Source organism: Perognathus longimembris, chromosome 3 (assembly GCF_023159225.1).
Source record: "Perognathus longimembris pacificus isolate PPM17 chromosome 3, ASM2315922v1, whole genome shotgun sequence".
Taxonomy (NCBI): Eukaryota; Metazoa; Chordata; class Mammalia; order Rodentia; family Heteromyidae; genus Perognathus; species Perognathus longimembris.
In genome coordinates, this window is record NC_063163.1 from 39,932,565 (window position 1) to 39,951,746 (window position 19,182).

The following is a 19,182-nucleotide window of genomic DNA, read 5'->3' on the forward strand; positions in this document are numbered from 1 at the left end:
GACAATAATCACTAAAACAAAAGTGACTTGTATGTTGTCTCCATTAGGTTAGAAAAGATTGAATTCATGATTTCTCCTTCTGTAGGGCTAATAATGTTCAAGAAAAACTAAATACAAAATGTGTCTTACCTGTTCCTAACAACTCTCATGTACTGTGTACTTTTCATTCAGTCATTATTTCTGGGGTTTTGTTCTTCCTTTTTTTAGTAGAAAAACTGTGTATATTATTTTGTAAGGAGATATATTTGATCATTCTAGCCTTAAAATTTTTGACCAAATTTCACTCCTGGTTTTCACAATATTGACTCTGAAGTTTTAATGATTACAGATTTTTTTCTCAAAAAAGTATAGTATACAGAAGAGATTATATATTCAGATATACTTGAGAACGACACATAAAAATAAAATACACTAAAAAGTACTTTTGTAGTTTTCACTTTCTACTCCTGAAACAGAAATAAGTCATTTATCAGTAAGTGCATTTTTTCATGGAGAAAATATTTATTAGTTTTCAAATGATCACATAATACAAATATTATACAATTATCATTCTAGGAAAAATAGCTTATATTAATATTCATAAACACTGAAAAATATGACTGTGTATTGTAACACGAAATTACTTTTTAAAAATCTGAAAGGAAAATGCATCAAAATAAAAATTCAAACAAATCCATTCACATCAATATACAAAAAGGTTCACTTTTAAATAGCTTGTAGTAGTGGTATGAGCTAAATAGAAATGCACTTACATTTCTTTGCACACTTTAAGGAACAGAGCTAAGGTTTAATTAAAGCATGAGATTAAGAGATTAAATTACTTTCATCTTCAAAGCTAAATAAAAAAATTAATAATCTCACAGGCCATAAAACATTGTACTGTGATTCAAAAGATCAACTAATTTACTTTCTAATCAAAACTTACTTTGTTTCCTGAATTCTTTTTAAAGTGTTAGGTAGTTTTTTCCCCCCCAATATATGTGTTTATAAACTGTCTTATTAACATGTAGCAAAAACCAGTCAAAAATAAAAGCTGTAATCATTTGTGGGAATTCAGAGCTCTCTGGGGACATTTTTAGTTCAAATTGATTTTTTAAAGCTTACTTTTAGTACTATATTATGAAAATGTATTTATAATTAATGAGGAGAAAACAGTTCTTACAGCCAAGAATGACTAAAGGCCAGGTTATATTTTAGTAAATGTGGCTTTTAAAACCTTTCAAATTTCTAAAATATTTAAGTTGCTTCCATTATTTCCAAAATAAAACAAAACTGGCAACATCAGGTGATTTTTAAATTTTTCTTTAATAGTTTTTGACTGACCAGTTACCTGAAATCAAAGAAAAATTAACATTTTGATAACTAGTTCTATTGAGAAAGTGATAGTTTGCCTATTTCCCAATACTTACACCTATAGGCTTATTCTAATACTATAAACTTGGCTTAGCCCTGTACACTACTGTGATATAACAGTATTTAGTATGCCTTCAATACAAAAATAATATCTCAATGTTTAAAACGTATTTCTTTTAGAGGACAGATAAAGCTTTTGATCTCAAAATGTAATATTAAGGCTCAGGACCAGCAAAAGATGAACTAAAGACTATGTTGCAGTAACTCTGGAGTAACTAAGAAGTTCACCCTTTACTAGTCTCCTGTAGCATCGGGTAACAAAAAATGTTTTATCAAGTTTTTTTGGGTTTTCTATACTTCAAAAGAAAAAAAGTTTGCCTACTTTTATAAGAGTTAATTTTCAATCCCAACCAATCTTTTTTTTTTTAATAGATACAGAGAACTGCTTAAAAGAAAGAAGTCTCTTAAGCTTCCTCTATTTCAGTCTTCTGAATAGAAAGGAATATTTCATGGCCATATAAAACTCCAATCTGAAAAAATTGTTTCATTATCTGAGCCTTTCCATTTTCAGACCAAGCGTAAACCAGAGTAAATCTTAGAAGTTTATAAATAACAATATCAGGTGGCTCGCTCATCCTTGTGTCTTCTAGACATATTGCATGGATCCATTCACCACTGCCTTCCAAACTGCAGATGCTGGCATGTGTGACAGATATCATCCATGAAGGCTCTGCTAGAAGAATTCCTTTTGCTGAAGAAGTATGATGTTTTACCAGTTGAAAGAAATCTGGGCAATTAGAGAACAAATAAACCGGTCTCCCATTATCAAGATACCTGGAGTCACAGAAGGAATCCACCAAGGAAAAATGAAAACTTGCCAAAGGCACCAAGTTCACATTCTACCCACTGTAGATGATAAGAACTTCCTAGAATCAAATCCTACCCTTGGCATCAATGAAACTAAGAGAAAACCATCTTAATGCCATTGGAAAAGTCTAGCAAAAGGTTCTTTTGTCACAAATAGGGACTAGAAAACCACTTTTGAGTGTATACAACTTTCAGGAATATTATATCCTGAAACTTACACTCATATTTATTTTAATAAAGAATGAAGCCTAGATTTGACAGTAAAACCACAACAGACTAATGTGAAGGCCTAACATTTAAGGTAGGAAAACGACCAAAAAGTTCTCACTAGCAGGGTAGGATAACATATGGACATCTGAACTGTATAAATTAAGAGACTTCAGATATCCAGCTTGCCCAAAGATGAAATATAGAAACTTTTAAATTACTGGACTATAAAAGGGCACTTGGAAGTCCAATATTACCATAAAGGTCAAAATGGGTAAACATTCCCTTTTGTAAATTTATGTAGACTAGATAGGCATTCAATAAATTATGTGCCCCAAATCATCCACTGCTTTAATTATCTGGAGAGAAAATTAAATAAATTTTACGTTTCTTTTTTTGAATGGGCACTAGTTGGCACTCAGAAAAACAAACAGATTGTAGCCCCACCTGGTTCATATAAGAACCCAAGGAGTTTACCAATAGGTTAAAATGGGCAATGCAAGGACACTCCAATCTAGAAATAAACCCAAGTAAATAATGGAAAGCACCCACTTGTTTATTATCCTTTCCCACTCTCTCCAGAAGCTGGATATTCTGTCTCCAAGGGTTCAGTGGAGAAAGTGGACCCCTGACGTCAAAAGCTCTCCGTAGTCTTGGCTGTATCTGTGGTTCTAGGATCACTCCTTGCACCTCTGGTAGGAGAGAAGCACTGAAATAGAGAGCTGAATATAGATTTAAAAAAAAAATTCTTATTAAGAAATCACATTCTCTGGTCATTAGAGTTTGTAATGACTTATCCTTAGGACAAAAAGGAACTATCTTTGGGCATACTTCCTTAAGTGCCTTCTTAATTTGAATTTTTGAAGTCTGTTACCACAAATGATTAATTCCTCAGGAGCTATTAAGAAGGGACCTGCATTGGTCTAAGCCGTAACATACTCTGTGACAAACCACTCAACTTCAAATGGAAGATAGAAGCAAAAACTAAATTATGACTAGAAATAAGAACTAATTGTCTTAAAGGGACAGGGGGGAATCCCAGTTCATTCTTCTGTTAAAGAGAAGACGATGGATTGGAAAAACAGAAACAGAATAACCAAGCATATTTACAGGAATGCTACTAAACTTTGGCAATGTCTAAGAAGCTAAATTTACCAGTTTTCAAGTCTTCAACAATTTAAAGCATTAACCTCTCTAAAAGCCAATATTACAGAAATACAAGGCTAAACTTGCATTTTGTCAAAGCTGTAACTACTGTCACTGAAAAATGCTTATTATTTAAGCAACTGAAGGGCAGAATAGTGGACATAGGTAATTTAGATTCAAAATCTTTCTTTAAATGCATGATCATTTTGTTTTGGGTCAAGATGGACCAGGAATAATCAATAATGGCTACAATGTAAAAATTAAAGCAGTAAGATATACAAAACTATAGATGATGGTAAAGATACTGGAAAATAGTTAGCTTTATTATAGGAATAGGTAAACAGAGAAGAAGTTCAAAGCACATAGTATCTGATCAAGGAAAAGTTGAAAGGAGAATAAGAGAGGCAGATACATATTTAAAGTTACTGGGAACGCAGGATATATTTTTTTAAGTGTTGCCTCAGGAGAATGGATGAATTATACTTAATGGCACAGAGTGATATGTCCCTAGAAAAGTTCAGATCTTATTCTAAATTTACAGGTGCTGTGTGTCCTTGCTCTGTTACAGTGTCCTATTTTTCTGGGGCATGTCGCATTTTGGAAAAAATTATGAAAAATGCTACCAAGTAATCTCCCTTTCACACCAACTAGTTATCACAAGGTTTCCTTACCTGTTAGTGGAACGAGGATTGTGCTCTCTTGTTCTCTAAGAAGGTAGCAACCAATCAAAGTTAGTGCTTTGGCACTGGCTCTGGCAGCCAGATTTTTATTATACCCAAAGCTGAAAAGGAATAGTTATTCCATTATCTAATAATATTTATTTACACTCATCTCTTAAAAGACGAAGAGTGAACTAACCCTTTTGCTAAGAGCATACCCAATTCTGTACAAATGAAAACAGTTTGGCCTAAGAAAAGATAACCTGTGAATTTAACCATCCAATGTATATTGCCAAAAGTAAAGAAAATAAAAAAGAATATCTGAAAGAAGTCAAGGAGGTAAATTGCTGTCTAATCAGAAGGTATCAAATAAATAACTGAAGAAATATTTCATGAGCCAAAGCAGCAGCTATTTTTTCCACTTGAAACTTTTCAACTTTAAGTTCTAAAATCTTTTGAGTTTTGAAAAAATCTTCCTTTAGATCCATGTTTTAAAATAAGTATTGTACAGTAGCATTGCTGCTATGAGGAGGTAGATGAGGAATAAAAAGAGGAAAGAACAAATTAGAAAAAAGATTCGAATATTTCAAGAAATGTTATTTCAAAACTTTAAAAAAAAACCCTCAGATTAACAAAGTATTCTATAGCTAAGTTCTTATGGGGTGACTCTTTTCAGTAAATGAAAAGGAATAAAATTTTGTATAGCAGAGCTCTCATATACATTTTCGTTATACCTATATGATGCAAATAGGCACTACAAAAATGCTGTAAGAATTATGAAGCCAACACCTCTAGACTTTTCTAACCAATTTTCCTGACAAACCGTTTCTTTTCATAGATTGTAATGTTTAAACATAAATCATAGGAGTTACTTCAGAATTTTAAATTCACTAAATCTAAATAAAACTTAATTGCAGTGATCTAAACAGTTAAAAATTAAACAAGATTCGACAAATTTTCAAATTTTCCTTTAATTCTCAAATATTAATCAATGGTAAATAGAGGAAAATGTCTATTTTGAAATAGAAAAATACACAATTTTCTTTTTAAGCTTGAAAATGAAAAGCAAATTCCAAGAAATCATATCTTGCTCAGACTAATATTAGGCTCAATTTACAATTTCTCCTTCAGTAGATTAAAATTGTATAGCTCCTAACCTTTGATTTATCATATTCTACAAAATGCATAATAAAAATATAGTCACCTTATATTTAAACAAATTTGACCTGTTTTTAAGTAAAGTTACAGGGAAAGTAAAATAAGAGAGAAATAGATCCATGGTAAACTTCTCCCAAGTCAAATTACTTTCAAAATGTAATGTTTATTATTCTGACCAAAGCATCAATATTTCCACATACTCATAGCCAGGAATGATAAAAAGATTCAGCTAAATAAAAATTATTGTGGAATATTTCAAGAGAGCTGGCTTTCCTTTGTTACAAGTTATTAATTTATGAAGACTCTGGATTTGATCACATACCACTTATATAGAAACATTTACAGTACTTTCAAAATAAGGTCATTATTCAAAGAAGAAAGAGCTATGTTTGTGAGAATATCATTAATAGAGACTAATAAAAATTATACAGCAAGACTTTGCCTAATTCTGTTTTAATAAACAGCACTCCTCTATGTAATGTTTTAAGAGTTTAAGTACTCTACTAAAGGGCTAACATTTCAACCAGTTAGAAAGAAATTTCACACCAAAGCTAACAAAATATCAACAATTCCACAATAAAACCCCAATCAAATGGGTGTTACAGATCTATTGATCTACCAGTACACTGAAAAAAAAAAAATCAGTCACTTTACTATGTAATATAATTACAAAAACTTTTAATGATTGTTACTGAAGATCATTATATTCAAATCAGAAGGAATGAGACAATATATGTAAATATATACACATAATTTGTATTACATATATTCTGAGTAATTCTTCTATTATCACTCATTCTTACTGGCTCAAAGGCATTTCTACAAATGAAAGGGAATCTCTCACAAATTTCTCATCAGTGTCCAACAGTCCAAGTTGGCCATAAAATGGAAACAACATTTTTAATAAAAGGAGAGTCTTTGTATCACCAGCCCCAAGAATTGTGGTTGGCATATGAAGCTTAATCAGGAAATAAGAGTAAAGCAAAAGTTTGACAAGTAGTGAGGATCTAAGTAGACATGAGAAGGTTCAACTTCCCAAAACTACAGGATACAAAACCCTTATCAAAAGTATTACATTCAAGGATCTCTCTCTTTTTTAGGGTATCAGTTCTATGATTAATTTTTAAGTTGGTCAGAAGAAAATTCAAGTTTTAAAAACTTTTAACCAAATCACAAAGCCTACTATAGATGCCCTAATACTCTTTTTCAGATATTTAATAGTGTAAGAAAGCAAACAAGAATTTTGCCAGAACACTCAGCTTCAAATTTTTCAACTTCAATAAGTGAATGGTCATATCCCCTCCTCTAAACAAAACAAGCACAGGTTCTTTTTAGAATTAATTAGCCAAGATATAACATTGACTCTGGAGAAGATAAAAAAAACTAAACTAGTAATCTAAGGTCAAATGAGACAGGCTTCAGGAAAAATAGGGTAAAAGCTAACTTAAGAGACTACACAGTATTATGAAGATACACTCAAACATGAAAAAGAAGTTTCAAAAAAAGAGAAGTTATAATGAGATGGGAAAGCCCAACATGCAGAATGTCCCAAGAGTTATAAATGTATCTTCTAATACTTTTGGAAACAGTATTATTCAAAAATGTAACTGGATTTAAATTACTCCTCTCAAGTAGCAAAATGTTTAAAAAGGCAAACAAAAGGTCTCTAACCCAAATCTGTCTTCATGCTCCAGCGAATAAGGTGTAAGTAAATAGGCAAAAAAAAAAAAAAACCATCCAGAATACAATATATTTTTAGAGCAGTTAATTCACTGTACTATAGAAGAAAAAAGATAATACACAATCATAAAAATGTATCCGCACAAATTAATAGAGATCTAGCAGCTCTCTACTATATGTTTTAAGTTTAGGATCTTGAGTTGTCTATATTCTCGAGTGCTGTGGTGGAGAACACCTGTCGTCCCAGATAAATGGAAGGAGTATACAGAAGACTAAAGCACAAACTAGCCCCAGGATACATATTATTTGAAATATAACTAAGAAAGAATGTAGTTCAAGTGGTAGAGCAACAAATGCAAAGCCCAGAGTTTAAGCATCGATATTGCCAAAAAGAAAAAATAAAGTACATCTACCTAAAACAAATCCTGTCGATTGTGTAGTATTTGAGTCTGAGATAGCAAAACAAAACAAAACACTCTGACAGTTGCATTCACTAGGCTCAGAGAATTGGCATCCCAAACTTTAGGGCCCACATCATCAAAATAACAGAAATTAAGAAAGCCTATGTTGTCATCTATTCATCAACGAGTTATTTCTAAATGATAAGGCTACAAACCCAAAAGGCTTAAAATGTCCCACATAATATCCTACATTTAAATCCTGAACATTTTAATCCTGGTGACTATTCAAATGTTTGGAGCTCTTTCTACTTTTCAGACATTTTGGAATAAAGTTTTGATTGTCATAACCCATTTCTGGAGAGGAAAATGTTGCCAAGAAGAAAATGGATTTAAAAAAAAACTGTAAAAGGAAAAAGATGAGTACCACCAAACTATCTACAAATATGATTTGACATAACTAATGTTAAAACTAGAATTTAATTTACATTGCACTGAATATCAGTAAAACTGACAACAAATCTCAGTTTACTGAAGTATCTGAAAGTGTCAACTCACATTCTTTGCTTAGCAAGACAAATTATATCTTCTTCATATAAAGATATACCTCAAGAAAACCTGACAATAATATATCTTAGTGTGCAGTCTACCACTTGATCAAGAGAAAGAAGGAGAGAGAGGAGGAATGACAATTGCGGCAAAATTCCTGGGTTCTAGAACTTTTTTTTTCTATTTTCTAGAACTAACTAACATAAAATCATGAGTTTTGAAATTTTATACTAAATTTAAAAATCCAGTTCAATGAATCTTCACAACTTAAGAAAAAAAAGATAATGACTCATTATCTTAACTGATTAATCCATTCATTCTAAGGAGGTAGTTTTCAGTCCCATATGGGGTTGAGAATAGAACAGATGGTCTTCAGGAATTATGCCCATCTAAAACACTCTTTAGGATTAAAAAAGTTTGTACATCATTTGATTTGGGTAATGGTTCTATTTTTTTAATACTAACAAACTGCTACATGACAGTGTATTTAAGTATTCTTCACCTCTATTAAGAAGAAGGGGCAAAGCTGGGCACCGTGGCTAGAGCCTTTAATTCAAGCTACTTGGGAGACAGATTAGGGAATCACAGCTCTAGGGCAGCCCAGGCATAAAAGTTTAACAGACTCATCTCAACCAATGGCTGAGCCACAGTGATACACACTGGTTATCTCAGCTACAGTGGAAGCACAATGGCTTGGGGGAGCAGTACATGCCGGTCTGTCACTACCAGAGATATGAGGAAGCACAAGTAGGAGGACAGCAGCCCAGGCGAGCCTGAGCAACGAGTCAAACACTCAAGGCCCCAAGGCCCCAAGTTGAATCACACACACACACACACACACACACACACACACACACACAGCTTTTACTATGAATTTAACAATTTCAAACACTTCTCAGTCCAACATAATAAAATTCTAGCAGAATATGGAATTCAGCACAAGAATTCCTGAAGTCTCCCTCTGTATATGATGAGTTCTCTTTTAATGGTGAGTAGATATTTACTATTCTTATGAGAACTGAAAAAACTAGCAAGTCTTTTTCTATAAAGATTAGATATCTTTAGGAAAGAAGCTACTTATCTGGCACAATAGTAGGAACTAGCATATAAAGTTACCAAAAGCACAGCTAGTATATATCTCGTTGTCTTTAATAACCCAAATAGTACAAAAGTAGCTACTACCCCCATGTAATGTAATAATATGTAATAACTGGGCTTAGAAAGTTTAAAAAGCTCATAAAATGAAGAAGTAGAAGAAAAGTTAGATATTAGGTCTGATGTCAAGGATAATGCTCATTAAACTCAATGGTATTATAGTCTATGTTCATTAATTTACAGTTTGTTTCAACCAACTAGCTTGAAATTAAAAGCTTGTCTATATACAATGTCCATAACAACATAGTTTGATTTAGATAATTGGGAAGACACACAAACATCTTATGATACTTCTTTCAGAATACTAGTTTCACCTAGTAGACCTAAATAGTGCCCTTAAGTATTAAGTTCACAGAGGCGTCAATAAGTATTTCTGAAATAAATACATCATTACAATATCAGGGGGAAAAACCTAGAATAGTATTTAAAAAAAAACTTTCTAGACTAAACAACAATTGCTTGCACTAGCATAGGTCATTATTTATCCAGATTTACAGATGTAGCCAAGGAGGCATAGTGCCCCCTGATGGTGGACTATACCAACTGTTCAACAATTACCAATCATCTATCACCAAATCTGTTCTTTCTCTTGTACCCTCCTTTAAGGATCTTCTACTCCCTTTGTATTTCTTTTCATTTGCACCTCTATCTCAGACTACTGATACTAATATTTCAGTCCCTGCTTATAAACTTAAATATAGGACAGCTTGGTTTTTTTAAGCCAAAGTATTCACTTATTATTAAAAGCTTTTGTTTTTACATATGGGATCAGTTCTAACAAGCTTCTTTAGATTTAAATCCACTAAGAATCCATACAACCAGAAAAATAATAAATTCTAAATAAAACAACCAAAATGGGCCTTAGTCTGTTTAACTCAGTTGAAAGTCTCTTTTTTCTTGATTGTATTTCAAGAATTAGCAAGTTTAGCCTGCCAAAAACATATCAAGTACATTATCTAGACATGCAATCTATAAAACCACTAGTTTTTTGCAGCTTTTATCCATTTCTTAGTGAAAAGTGGAAACTATAAAACATGAAAACAAGACATACTGAATTACTATTCAGTCATAAATAAAGCTACTCTCTATCTCTTAAGATAGATCTTCTTTACCACATTACCACAAATTTTAAAATTCCAATTGCTTCTTTCAATAGATATACTTACAAATGAGTTGTGGGGGTGGGGATTAATGATAATGAATAAAAGCAATTCTCCTGTGAGGACTTCTAAGGAAAGAATACTTAATGTGACTATCTTTAAAAGCCAGCACTGTAATTCCAGCACTCAGAAGGCAAAGGCAGAAAGACTATGAGTTTAGGACCACCTTGGGCTACAGAGACCCTGTCCAAAAAAAAACAAAACCAACAACTAATTTTATCTTCCATGATAATGAGCAAGAAATAGACAAATCCTATTTTTCAATCAAATATTAAAACATTTATATAAACTGGACATTTTTGTTCCAGTAATGTGAATATAAACTGTAACACCTCAAACTTAAAAGATCTGAAGCATAAAAAATGTCTATTAGATTCAATTAATTAAAATGAAGTTCCGTAAGTGTTTTCATGTAATCTAACTCTATTAAGCTTAATGCAAGTATGGATATCTTATGGTTAAACCTCACTGAGACCAACTGAAGGCTACTAATCTCAGTAAAATGTTCATATCATAAAACTGTCTACAGTCTTCTCAAATTGGGTTCTATTTAAGCAAATTCTCCAAATTTAAACTATAGTCTTTAGCAATAAATTTGAAAGTTTTAACTATATGGGTTATTAAATGTGACCAAGTAACTTAAACTTCATAGTATTTTACCTATAATAATGTCTTCGCGTGTGTGTCAGTTCTAGGGCTTGGAACCCAGGGCTTGGGCTCTGTCCCTAAGCTTCTTTTGCTAAAGGCTAAAGGCTAGCACTCTACCACCTGAGCCACAGCTCCACTTCCAGCCTTTTTGTAGTTTATTGGAGATAAAGAGTCTCACAGACTTTCTTGCCTGGTCTGGCTTTGAACCACAATCATCAGATCTCAGCCTGCTGAGTAGCTAGGATAATATTTTGAACCATCTCCCTCTTATAACATCCTCAAATGCTCTATCAACTTGGTCAGTAAGTTCATATACTTACAAGGAAAGGCACTAAGTTGGTTACCAATTTAAATATTATACACCGTCAAGCAGTATTAAATGAATGCAGTACCTCATCCTAACTTATTACAGGACTCCGGGAAGGAGGCAGATAACTAGTAAGGTATCCAATTTTAAAATCTTATTTCCATCTACTCATTCTAGATCTACCCTTCCTGCCTGGACCCTCAAAACTGGCTTAAAATTTCCTAATAAAATATAATCAATTCTATAAATGCATTGATGACCATCACCTCTGATGACTGGTGGATAGACATGGAAGAAAACACATAACAAAGACAAAGTACAGCTTGGGAATCAGTTAAATCCATCAATCTCAGATTCTACAGTAAATTCCATCAACTTGACTCTAAAAGAAATTAAGATAATGATAGTACAAAGTCTTTTTTAAAAAGGAAAGTAAAACAGAGACAGTTGCTGATCCATGTACCGTGATCAACACTGTAAGCAAAGCCAACAATTTGTTAACTATATTGTTTTAGTGCTTGCATTCAAAGGGAAAAAACACACAGGAAAACCAGGCAAAAACAGTTCACCTGGAAATAAGTCAATCTTAAAAAACATATTTACTACTTAAGTTTCACTGAATACCATCTTTATAAAGTTTTTTAAACAAATAAGCCTCCAAAAAATACCCAATGTGTATAATTGTCAATACAACTAATTTTTACAAGATATAACCAGATAACTACCCAGTTTGCTTCTTTAAAAACTAAAAATATGAGAGGAATCAGTTTCCTTTGCAAAAACATTTAAAGTATTTTTTATATTAAGTCACCTTTCTCAGAATAGTAAATTAAAAAAATAAATAAAATAAAAGCTAGGTGCTCACGCCTATAATCCTAGCTACTCAGGAGGCTGCAGATCTGATGGATCTAAGGATTGCTGCTCAGAGCCAGCCTGGGCAGTAAAGTCCATGAGACTCTTATCTCCAATAAACTACTCAGAAAAGAATGAAAGTAGGGCTCAAGTTGGTAGAGTGCTAGCCTTGAGCACAAAGAGGCTAAGGGATAGCATTTAGGCCCTGAGTTCAAGCCCCAGGACTGGGGAGGGGGTGGAAACTTGAAGCAATCTCTATTAGTCACAAGTATCTACAGCAAAATCTGTCTATAAAATCCTTGTGAAGAGTAAATACCTGTATGTCATTTATTCATCAGTAACTAAAAATAAAAATCATGATCAATAATTACTTCACATCTAGACCTCGATGTAATACTACATGCTTGTAATCCCAGCTCCTCAGAAGGCTGAGGCAAGAGCACTGTGAATTCAAGGATAGCCTGAGCTGAACTTGAGGGCTCCTCCTTCCCATTAAATAAATACTTAAAATCTTAGTATCTACAAGGTACTTCTAATCTTACTATTTACTATAACTAATAATATTCTTTGTACCATCTACATATACAAGTACAGCTCTTGTTTTGTTTTGTGGGTTTTTTGTTTGTTTGTTTTGTTTTGCCAGTCCTGGGGCTTAGCCTGAGCACTGTCCCTGGCTTCTTTTTGCTCAAGGCTAGCACTCTGCCACTTGAGCCACAGTACCACTTCTGGCTTTTTCTGTATATGTGGTGCTGAGGAATTGAACCCAGGGCTTCATGTATATGAGGCGAGCATTTTACCACTAGGCCATATTCCCACCCAAAGTACAGCTCTTTTATAACATTAACTACAGCTATCTTACAAATCTTACAGCTATCTTACAATTCCCTGTTTTCCCATGAGGTGAGGAGAAACGTACTAGGAATTCAGTAAAGTGATTTAACTATGCATAAATATCACAGCAGAGGGAGAATCAACGGTTTCCTTATACTTGCCCATACCTCATTAACTAACATTACTGGAATTATTTTTCCCCCAAGCTCTCATTCAGCTTTTCACTCATGACTGGTGCTCTACCTACCAGCTGAGCTACACCTCCACTTTGAGCTTTTTGCTAGCTAATTGGAGAAAATAGACTCAAAGACTTGTCTGCCCAAGCTGGCTTTGAACTGCAATTCTCAGCTCTCAACTTCCTGAGTAGCTAGGATTATAGGTGAGAGTCAGTGACAACTGACTGAAACTTACTATTTATATTCATACTTCCTTGAAATAATATACCAATGTCATTTTTATACAGTATTGTCTCAGCCTCCAGACTGCTAAGACTATAGGTTTTGTGCGCCAATACACCCACTGTCACTTAACATTCAACCAGTGTACATTCACTATGTACGTCACAGTTCTTCAGTTTCCTTAAAATTTCTAATTCCTACTTTTCTGTTGGCACCTAAAGTGTCTCCAAATTCCATTTCTTTTCTCTCCCTTTTATCTGATCTGTGATTATAAAGCTACCAAAAGCATAAGACTTCTTTAAAAGGTCAAAAAATGCTATGCAAACACATTGGGAAGAGAGGTTTGCCCCAAATGGCTTTATGATAGCAATTTTAAACAGTTTTTTCTTGCTTTATCTTTACTTATTTTTGCAGTGCTAGAGTTTGAACCCATGGCATACAAGCAAGCACTCTACACTGGACTGGGTCCTTAGCCCCCCAAATAGCTCTTGAGGCCCTTACATGTCATGTCAGAGCTGTGTTCCAAAGGACTAGGTTACCAGTCTTTAACATGTTAAATGTTACTACTATCGATTAAGTTCTGAACCCTCACCTTTATTGAGAACAAGGTCACTGATTCCTGATTCAAACCATGACCTTAGATTGCAGTGAGAAAAGGATGAATATTACATATACACTGCTTTAACTGCTACGTAGCCTTTATATTGTCATACTATTTTCCCCATGTATGTTTTATATACCCCATGCATATAATGGCAACAAGAAGACAAATATTTAGCAATGATTCAATCCCTATCCTGGATGTATTCCTGTTCTCCCTAATGTATATAGAATTCCTCTGTCAAACATGTCAGAACTTACAAAAGCCAGACATTATGGCATACACTAGGAATATGAAAGGAAACGAGACAGATTAAGGTGCTGCTCTCATGGAGCTTACGTTCTCAAATATAGGACTGAGCAGTAACCCCATTCAAACTCCAAGATCTCAAAGAACAAGAATATTTGAGGGGCTGGGGATATGGCCTAGTGGCAAGAGTGCCTGCCTCATATACATGAGGCCCTGGGTTTGATTCCCCAGCACCACATATACAGAAAATGGCCAGAGGGGGCGCTGTGGCTCAAGTGGCAGAGTGCTAGCCTTGAGCAAAAAGAAGCCAGGGACAATGCTCAGGCCCAGAGTCCAAGCCCCAGGACTGGCCAAAAAAAAAAAAAAGAATATTTGAAGAATATAATGTCCCATCTGACTTATGGAACTGTAACCTCTTTGTACAACTACTTAATAATAATAGTAATAAAAAATATATAGTGACCCTTGGGTTAAGATCTGAATATGGTTTGTTCCCTCCAAAACTTACATTGAAATCTGACTGCCATCATGTGGTATTTGAGAATAAGTGGGCCTTTCAGTAAAAAGCAAGGTTATTAGGAGGAAATAATGCCTTTCTCAAGACAGAGGTAATTCTCTAAGGACAGGTTACCAAACAGAGTATCTCGCTCACTGCCTGCCTCTTCCACTTGTAGCTGGCTTGGATGTCTGCTTTCTGCTACGAGTTGAAGCACCACTAGGCTCTGAACAGATGAAGACGCTGCACTTCAATTTCCTACCTCTTCTCTTTTCGAAACCTTTTTATAAATTAAAAATGTTTATAATTATAATTACAGTAATAGAAAACAGACTAAGCCACTATGGTTCCTGATACCTTCCAATGCACTCACACTGCCTTGAGGAAATACAACATCCCAGTTCTGATAATACATTCCAGAGGCAATAGAATCAAGTCATTATAAGTACAAACCCCAGAATATGACTGCTTTAATCCCACTGCATATTTAATAACTACATAACTCTGAAAAGATGCTCATTTTACCCTGTGTCCTCACCTGTAAGGCGGGGACAAAAATGGAACTTACAATTCATGGCAATGTTCTGAAAATTAAGTGACTTGACACATGTAATGTGCTTATTAGCACAATTTAAGTAAGAACTATGATTTCCAAATACGACTACTCCAATATCACTTTCACTACTGTAACTAATGCTAAATTATTATGCAACTATAAACAAGCTAGAAACAGCACATAATGCATAATAGGAACTTGATTTTTACTTAATAAACAGTGAATAAAAAATCTAGGTGTATTTTTTTCTCTGTTAAACTTGAACACAGAAATCCTACAAACATCAAGACTGATGGGCATCAAGAGGAAATAATCGATTTCAAAGTACTGTGTTAAAAACAATCCCAAAAAAGTGATACAAAAGTATCTTTCTTACTATCAGCATTAAAAACATATCATAGCTACAATAGAAAAATTAATACTAAATATTATTTGTATGTTATACCTATAAATATACTCATAACTAGTCAATATGCTGTTTATTACTTCGTGGATATATACTTTAACCAAACAACAATTAAATGAGCTGAGACAGAACTGAAAAGAGGAGCTTTATAAATCAATAATCTATAATTCACTTCTAAAATAATAGTTGGCATGTACTAGGCAGTATTAGGAATTCCCCAACCTGAGTAGTCAGTTGATACTACAAAAATAAGCTGGAGGCCTGGAAAAATAAGACACTGTCTCATCTGTCTTATCTACTTGAAGCTCAGAGTAACCCTTTATGGTTCCTTGGATAAAGAAGGGCAAACACCATGAGTCATGATCTAAAATTAACCCTTAATAAAACTAAGCCACAGTAAATCTCCCCTTTCAACACAAACATGGTTTTACTCCAGGCAACCAGGCTTAACACTGATATGTCCCTTACAAGTGTGGGGAAAATTAGAATTAGCCTCAAGCATCACAGCACTGATGATATAATTTTCCTTAAGAAGTGAAGGTATTCACTCTTAATGCTTTTTACTCCTGTTTAGTACCCAGACATAATAAATTTATTGCTAATTCTGGTCACTACCAACCCATTTTCCTTGGTTCCTTTAGCTGTATAATCCCTACCTTACTGGTTTAATAACAGCAAGTTAAATGATCTTAGATCACACAAAATTTAAACAAGTAGTTATTTAATGATTACTAAATTGGTTAAAAAGAATACAATACAGGCAGCATTTTTTAACAGCCAAAACCACAAAGGACTTTCAAAATAATGCTTATTTAAGAATAATATGAAAAATGATTGCATAAACAGTCAAAAATGGGATACTGAGTCATTTCCATTTTGAAATAAGTGGAAAACTTTGTTTTACTCAAGTTAAAGAATTTTTATAAGAATAAGCATAAGCAAATACAAAACAAAGCACACCATTTGTTAAAAACATCCAACTAACTGTTACTTTTTTTGACTCAAACACAGCAAAAGCAAATGATTCTCAATTGTTTCTATTAAAGGAAAAAGCCATGATATTCTAAGAACATCAAAAAAATATCTTTTAACTGTATTATAATCCTCTTTAAAAAATGAGTTTTCAAAGTGGTAGACCTGCCTACCCAAGTGCCAAATTCTCAGTTCAAATGGCAGTGGGGATGGGGGAATAAGTTAAAAAACTAAATAAAAGGATGAGTTTCCTGTGCGATGATGTCTTTGCTAATATTAGCAATACACTTTCTTCATTAAAGGAGACTTTTATTGAGTGTCTATCTGCTTGGCACTGAAATTTTCAGCTCTGAATATATTATAGCAGAACAAAATAAAACCTTACTCAAAGATTCATATCAGGGCTGGGAATATGGCCTAGTGGCAAGGGTGTTTGCCTCGCATACATGAAGCCCTGAGTTCGATTCCCCAGCACCACATATGTAGAAAATGGCCAGAAGTGGCGCTGTGGCTCAAGTGGCTGAGTGCTAGCCTTGAGCAAAAAGAAGCCAGGGACAGTGCTCAGGCCCTGAGTTCAAGCACCAGGATTGGAAAAAAAAAAAAAAAAGATTTATATCAGATAACCACAGAAAAAACTAACCATAAACTGTACTAAGCATTGTTTTTTTTTTCCTTAAAAAATTTTATTTCAAGGAGGAGGTACTTATTTAAACTCAGGGTGGTCAGCTTCCTTGCTCAGCTGATATTCAACTACTTGAGCCACACCTCCAGTCTTGCTTTTTGCTGATTACTTTGGAGATGGAATTTCAAGGACATTTTAATCCAGGCTGACTCTGAACCACAATTCTCCAGATCTCAGCCTTCAAGGTAGCTAGGATTACAGCTTATAGGCCTCTGACATCCAGCAAGGCACTTTTAATCAGCATCAGATTCTAAATTAAGGAAGACCTCTCAAAAAAATAAGTTAAACATTAATGAGTGAATGAACAAGTAGCATAGGCAATGTTCAGGCTAAATAACAGCATGCACAAAGGCCTAAAGGACCAAGAAAATATGATAAGTGAGGAACTAGCTGAAAGTAGGTCAAGTGCAACTGGACTTTAGAAAGGGTAGCATGATATGAGGCAAGAGTGAGCAAAGATAGAACAGAGAGTAATCACCTTAAAATAAATGGGAAACCTTCAAGGGGTTATCAGTAAGTGACTTACATCAACAGATTTCCACTGTAAGAATATCATTCTGACTGCAACATACAGTATCGAAGAGGTACAGTATGTGCAAGAGGATCTGCATATGGTGCTACAAGTGAGTACTGTTATCTAGCATGTAGAGATGAAGAGGAAAAAATAAAGATGAATTTGATCTAATGGTCAGAATATAAGGAGGAAAAGGATAAAATATGATCTGACGTGGAAAAATAGCATTTATCAAAGTAAAGACAACTATGGCTGGAGGTATGGCTCAAGTAGTGGAATGCCAGCCAAATTAACACAAGGTCCCAAATCTCCACGTACCAGTAAAAGAATGGGAAAAGAAAAAACAAGTGAGGAACTAGAAAATGAAGGATTAAGCTATCAATTACTTGTTGAGATTTGAGAATCCTAACAGATGCAGAGAGATGTTGGGAAGCATTGACTGTATTCACCTAGGGCTAAGAAGAAGGCTGGACAAGTGGTATGAATCCAAGAGTTGATAGCATACGGACACATATAATGCCTTGGATATAAGGAAAAGGTAATTAAATGGAAAAAGGATTCAGGGGGGAAAAAGTCGGGCAAAAAAAAAAATCAAGAAGAGAAAATGAATAGGAATGGTACAAAAAGAAAGAAGTAAATGAAAGACATTAAAGGGAAAGAGTGCTTCAAAGAGGCAAACTGAGGTCCACTAGGCCAAAGTACTGATGAAAAATCAAGTTAGAATCCCTGGCAAATGTGACTGGTAATAAAAAAAGGCAGGAGAAAAAGGAAATCAAATTATACATGAGACTAGGGAACAATTCAACACAGAATCCAAGACTCATTATAAATAGTATTTTTAATATTTTTAAATAGTGTAAAGATGTATTACATTTTTTCCCTCCTGTAGCTTTTTCTTTTTTTATTGGTCTGTTATGTGGACTGGGCACTATCTCTAGGCTCTTTTGCTCAAGACTAGAGCTCTACTACTTGGAGCCACAGTGCCACTTCCAGTTTTTTGAGTAGTTAACTGGAGATAAGAGTCTCACAGGGACTTTTCTGGTCCGGCTTGCTTTGAACCTCAATCCTCAGATCTTACACTCCTGAGTAGCTAGAATTAAAGACATGAGGCACCAGTGTCCAGCTGTAGTTTTCTTTAAATGAGTCATTAAAGCATATTTTACCATGACATGGTAAATTAAAACAGTGATACAGGGAAAACAAGTCAAGGTTCTAATACTGCAGCATCAATATTCAGACTTCATAGCTTCATATTTTTAAGTTGAACTTTCTAAACAAAAAGTCTCTTGCATTTCTGAAGCCAATGTTACAAAGTGAATTTAAATTACTAGAAAATTT

General features: G+C 34.1%; 1 protein-coding gene across 6 annotated transcripts in view; it reads right to left on the bottom strand.

Moving 5' to 3' along the window:
- Positions 1 to 19,182, bottom strand: part of Tsc22d1 (TSC22 domain family member 1) — a 99,685-nt gene that overhangs the window by 68,682 nt on the left and 11,821 nt on the right. For 3 of the 6 annotated variants that reach the window (XM_048341326.1, XM_048341330.1, XM_048341331.1), the window contains exons 3-4: positions 4,245 to 4,354; positions 485 to 3,149 (exon numbers count right to left, since the gene is read on the bottom strand). The exons of 1 other annotated variant lie outside the window; for it this stretch is intronic. In XM_048341326.1, the coding sequence (XP_048197283.1) occupies positions 2,779 to 3,149; positions 4,245 to 4,354 (481 nt within the window). In that variant the 3' untranslated portion in view covers positions 485 to 2,778. Of the gene's footprint in view, positions 1 to 484; positions 3,150 to 4,244; positions 4,355 to 19,182 lie in introns of those variants that run through there. 2 more of the 6 variants (XM_048341328.1, XM_048341329.1) reach the window with 2 other exon arrangements.